The following is a 6,111-nucleotide window of genomic DNA, read 5'->3' as shown; positions in this document are numbered from 1 at the left end:
TTCTTAAAGTTCCATGGCATAAACAAATGTAGTCAGTGAATTTTGAATCAAGCCTAGATGGGCCAAGGATGTTCTAGGACAAGTGTAATCGCTTAAGATGGTAAGAATTAAAATCAAACCAATTCACATGATTTATGAAATTTAAATGCACATTGAAATATCATTATCCTACGGCTTAGTCTTAATGCATCTCTAATTTAAAATCAGGACAAATTAAGAATACTTTTTCTTCTTCGCGGATACAATCAAGCAATGAATCTAAAAATCAACACAAGTTGCATCATATTCTTAAAGTTCCATGGCATAAACAAATGTAGTCAGTGAATTTTTAATCAAGCCTAGATGGGCCAAGGATGTTCTAGGACAAGTGTAATCGCTTAAGATGGTAAGAATTAAAATCAAACCAATTCACATGATTTATGAAATTTAAATGCACATTCAAATATCATTATCCTACGGCTTAGTCTTAATGCATCTCTAATTTAAAATCAGGACAAATTAAGAATACTTTTTCTTCTTCGCGGATACAATCAAGCAATGAATCTAAAAATCAACACAAGTTGCATCGTATTCTTAAAGTTCCATGGCATAAACAAATGTAGTCAGTGAATTTTGAATCAAGCCTAGATGGGCCAAGGATGTTCTAGGACAACTGTAATCGCTTAAGATGGTAAGAATTAAAATCAAACCAATTCACATGATTTATGAAATTTAAATGCACATTGAAATATCATTATCCTACGGCTTAGTCTTAATGCATCTCTAATTTAAAATCAGGACAAATTAAGAATACTTTTTCTTCTTCGCGGATACAATCAAACAATGAATCTAAAAATCAATACAAGTTGCATCATATACTTAAAGATTCAAGGCATAAACAAATGTATCTAGTAAATTGGGCCAATCTAGTTTATTTTTTAAAATGAAGCATAATCTACATTAAAATATATAAAAAATTAATATAATACCTCCAAACATAGTTATTTACAATCATTTACAAGTTCAATAGTTTTGGGAAATACAGGAAACAGTTCAAGAGAAATCTGATCTGAAGAAAGATAATTTTTGTAATTGACAAAATGTTAAAACAAGTCTGCTATATGTTAAGCAACATGAATTATGCATTCGGCACTTTGTGACACAGAACCAGTAAAATACAAGGTCTCAAATTTAGGATACCACATATTATTTGTGTGCTCTTAGCAATGGACATTTTGGATTAATGGACTGAGAATCGCTATAGTAACTACTAGAAAAACAAAACTATTGGTTGATGTATGTCGAGTTTGTTTGTGGTGATCCAATGTGATTTTGTAACCAAACTGAGTATATTCGATGACACCAGCATGCATGAACTATCGTTCACTCAGACTTGAGCATTTGGGTGAGTGGTTGGCTCGAGCAAAGTTAATTATCAGTTTTGTCATATATTTGGATCGTTGCAGCTGATTAGTTCAAGGCATGGTTAGATGTATCAATTTTAAAGGTTTTGATGGTGGTGAAGTTACCATTATTTTGGTCACATATTTTGCTGATTAGAGATGACTTTGGGTTGTGAGTTGAATATGAAGCCTTAATTGGAAAGTCAAATCGTCTAATACTTGAACAGTTGAGCTCGCCTGTATCAAATACTGAGATTTTAGACTTGGGCACAAACACTCGAGTCAACAATTGACATCCATATTAATTGCAAGAAGGAGAATTTAGGGAAAAAACATTTTGGAAGTTGAGATTCATACCCCTGTAGGAGACTCATCCAAGTCTAAGTCAAAGTGGGAGAAAATTTAACATCTCAGAATTAGTCCCACATGAGAGGTTGTAAGCTAAAAGGGAGTAGAGAATTTAAAGGCATAGATGAGTGAACTATCATAAAATTGGATTAAGGATTTAGGTCAATGGTTAGACTCAATAAAGCTAATGGGTGGGTTTTATACTCAAGGCAGTTCATTACATAAGAGGCAATATCACATAAAAAATTTAGCTATTAACAAACCTAAGTCTCACTAAACACTATTGAAATAGGAATTTGCAACATAAAAGCAAATATTCATACCAAATTTACCAACATTGTCTAATTTAATTAATTAAAAGCTACATTATATCATTTTATAAAAATTTTAGGGTAAACTATGTATATACCAGAATAGTTTACTTGTATTAATATTATATGTATGCCCTTTTTTTCTAAAGTATCCACTTAATTCCAAATATGAACCAATTAATATAAGTTAATACAGATATTATGCCATTTTAACTAATTTTTATATGTTGTCAATAATCATATCTAGTCAGAAAAAAATATAAGATAACATAATATGGTTTTAACTTATAGTAAATTTTATTAAATAAACTAAATTATGGACAAGTGGGAATTCCTAAAAAAATTGGAGGTACACGAGTGTACATATAAATTACACTATATTTTTTTATAAACAAAGCTAGAGCAAATTAGCAAAGTGAGGATATCCAATGTATAGAACTCTAACAATTTGATATGTGGGGAGTCATAGGTTTGATTTTTCTGGCATTTTAATAAAATGAGAGAAGGAAAATTAAAGTGAATAAATGAGGTTGCAGATTATTTTGGTTCATGAATTAAATATTGATTCTTGAGGCATCCCCTACAATGTAATCAACATACACCATTCAGAAAAGAAGAGCAAATTGAAAAGCTGAAATCCTACACATGAGAAGATTTTGATTGAGATAGATACTATATTGTATTACAAGTACATTTGACATTTAGTTGTGAGATATAACAACCCTTAACTATCTAAAAGGTAGTCCGGTGCACAAAGCTCCTGCCATGCAAGATCTGCAGTCTTACCCTGCTTTTTGCAAGAGACAGTTTCCAAGATTCGAACCAATGACTTTTAGGTCACAACGCAACAAATTTATCGTTGTGCCAAGGCTCCCCTTCAACCCTTAACTATCTAAACAAGGATAAATTTGGTTTAAAAAAAAAACAAATAAATGATACCATTTCTAATATATTTATATATATCAACCACACTAGGCAAATAGTGAAACGCACAACCCAAATAATCTCATGAGAAAGTTTCACAAATATGGATGTAGACATAAATGGATATATAAAGGCTAATAAACACTTGAATTTAATGACCTAAAATGCAGCTCAAGTAGTACAGGCATTTCAATTGAAGCAGAAAGTTGGACCTTCTTAAGGGAAGCATACTTTCGCATTCTTCTAAAACAATGAAAAGATTCATAAGTGCTAAGAATGATCATACCATCAGCTCTATGAGATTTGTTTATAAATATCCAAAAACCTTTTTGCTGTGCAAAATAAATAGCTTTTCTCCAGCCAAAGCTCCGCCCGCCATTCCGAAATCAATAAAATATTGATACATTGAAGTATTAGATAATTTGTCTATCCCATGGCATACTTGAGCGAATCACCTGCACCCTGGAAAAATAAATACGAAAGAGCAAAGTCCGCGATAAAGATCCCAACAAGGGAGATGACAACTGCCGACGTTGTGGATTCACCAACCCCCTTGGCCCCGCCGTGTGTAGTGACTCCCCATGCGCAGCTTACGACCGCTATCGTAGCCCCAAAAACTTGCGATTTAATCATGGCGCTGATGATGTCCCAGGGCCGCAGAGCCCTCCTGGCGGAGTCGAGGATAATGTTGATGCTGATCCCGAAGACGGCATCAGCCAGAAAAGCACTGGAGGCGAGGCCAACACAAAAGCAGAGGAGGGTAAGGACTGGAAGAGCAAGGCAACAAGCGATGACTCGAGGAGTGACGAGGTAGTCAACGGGATGGGCTCCAAGGACACGGAGAGTGTCTGTCTGCTCGGAGACCTGCATGGTGCCGAGCTCCGCAGCGAACGCAGAGCCTATGCGCCCAGCGGCGACAACTGAGGTGACAACAGGGGATAACTCGCGGGAGAGGGCGAGGGCGAGTACGCCGCCGACAGAGCGATGGAGGCCGAGGCGGGTGAACTCTCTGACGAACTGGATGGTAAAGGCCATCCCCACAAAAGCAGCGGTGAGGAGGCAGACGCCGGTGGAGCGGGGGCCAACGCGCTCCAGCTGCTGTAGGGTGTTCCGACGGTGGATGCGACCGGAGAGAGCGCGGCGAGCCACCTGTCCGGCGAGGATGAGAGCGGAGAGGCCGCGCCACAAGGGGCGAGGTGGCGTCCAGTTGGAGAAGAGAGGAGCGGTAACGGAAGAGGGATCGGGAAGCGGGGAGTTGTTGGTGATGCCTTCGGAGAGGGAGAGGCGGACGGTGGTGCGAGGGGACAAGGAAGAGCGGGAGCGGTGACGGAGCGGGATCCGCCGAGCTATAAGTTTGGGCGTGAGATAATTAGGGCTTAAGAAGGAAGCAGCAGCGAAGGGGAAAGGGCGAAGGGAGACGGAGTCCATGTCAGGCTATGGAACCAGGAAGCGGATCAAGGCACTCGAACAAAGTTGTTCTTCTTCAAAACTGCAAATCAAGTGTAGTAATTTATGCAATTCCGGAAATCAAATCCAACCGGAAGAGAAGGCTCTATTGGTAGGTTTTAGCACAATTCATAGGAGAATATTCTCCTTTTTTATTAAATTTCCAAAATATCCTTACAGAATATTTCTCTAGCAACTGACCTAACGGCGTGCCGACGGATAAACCCCTCAACTTCAGAATATGCATATGGATTATATTAAAAAAACAAAATTTCAAAAAGAGAATCAAAGGCAATTCAAACCATAAAACACAAGTTAATATTATGTTAAAAAATAAAAAATTGAAGTATAGTTTTAAATAATTAAAATATTTTTTTTGAAATTATATATTTGAAATTAGATTTTGAGTTAAAAGGTGTTCATTAGTTTTCGAATTTTGATGGTGTTCTACTCAGCACTCTCAAGCTGTTCCTCTTTCTTTTCCTTCGAATTTGTAGTTGTGTTTATCCTTTAGTTAGTCAAGCACCAGAGTCCTACGACTACGCATTAGCGGCCGTTAGCATGGTCGGTTTGACCCCTCCAACGGACAAGTTAGTGTTGGTTGGAAGTCGAGGGCTCACTGATGCCACAAGAAGGAAAGAGAATGAATATCTAAGGGAGAAATTTGTACTCAAGGATGTATTGTGGTTCATTTTTCCAACAGGTTTCTACGTCTACGGCATATGATGATTCGTCAAGTGGATCAATCTTGAAATCCTTCTAAAAAATCTTTTTTTATTAAAAGTTTCTAGAAGTGGAGAAACTACTTATACGAATCAAGTATATTAAACATAATATACAGAAAGTAAGACAACAACAATATAGAAATGAAAATAACAGTATGGTGTTGTCGATCGAGCTTGGAGAGCAGTTGGATGTGACATATCAACAGAATCACGAGCAAGTAGATGAGAAAACAGTGTTGAGAAACAGATGCCTTGACCCTCCTTTATAAAGCTTTGTCAATTGCTAACGTGACATTTATCTAGTCGCTTGGAAAGCCTTCCTTGGACCCTAAAACTTGGGCACAACTTCGATCTACTTCAACTTCAACTCTAGATAAGGATGACTCAGCGACCTCCAATCGCCTGGACTCCCTTCGACTCTTGGAGTCTAGTCATCTTCTATGCTTGACCATCTACTTTGAATCGCTGGATCTCGCCTTCGGGTTGCCTAGAAGGACTCCTATCGTACAAACACTAAGGTTGCCCGAACCTTATTTCGATCTCCCGAAAGATCACGACTAGCTCTAATAGCCTTATCTGATTCAAGTTGTTCTGACTCCTTCCGATCGCCTAAACACTCAATTTACTTCCTGCAACACAAAATTAGTTCACAAGACATAATAACATATTTTCTAAAGATTCAGATAACATTGGTTACCAATCTTCACTTAGAAAAATAGGTTGGTTTCTTAGTTAGTTTGCACTTAGTTTATTTTACCATCCACGACTTTCTATGACTTTCTATGTTAGAAAGGTACTCAACTTACCTTTGGTCACAACTTACCTTTGCCAATTGTATGGTCTAGCTCCCTACTATGACTTCACTATCTAGTGTTTGGCCACCTAATCCACTAGGACTTACACTTGGTACCTACTAAGTTAGTGTTTTGTCATCTCATCCACTAAGACTTTCCATTGCTTGGTATATAGTCACTT

The 6,111-nt window shown here is 37.7% G+C and overlaps 1 protein-coding gene across 1 annotated transcript; it reads right to left on the bottom strand.

Annotated features, from left to right (window-relative positions):
- Positions 1–3,223: 3,223 nt before the first annotated feature.
- On the bottom strand, positions 3,224–4,527 carry LOC122026417 (protein TRIGALACTOSYLDIACYLGLYCEROL 1, chloroplastic-like). Its single transcript, XM_042585158.1, has one exon. The coding sequence runs from the start codon at positions 4,391–4,393 to the stop codon at positions 3,392–3,394; it is 1,002 nt and encodes a 333-aa protein (XP_042441092.1). The 5' UTR covers positions 4,394–4,527; the 3' UTR covers positions 3,224–3,391.
- Positions 4,528–6,111: the final 1,584 nt, after the last annotated feature.

Source organism: Zingiber officinale, chromosome 1A (genome assembly GCF_018446385.1).
Source record: "Zingiber officinale cultivar Zhangliang chromosome 1A, Zo_v1.1, whole genome shotgun sequence".
NCBI lineage: Eukaryota > Viridiplantae > Streptophyta > Magnoliopsida > Zingiberales > Zingiberaceae > Zingiber > Zingiber officinale.
This window is presented reverse-complemented; position numbering and strand designations above follow the sequence as displayed.

Coding starts and splice junctions, on each gene's coding strand:
- LOC122026417 (XM_042585158.1), bottom strand. CDS start 4,393: ATGGACTCCGTCTCCCTTCGCCCTTTCCCCTTCGCTGCTGCTTCCTTC.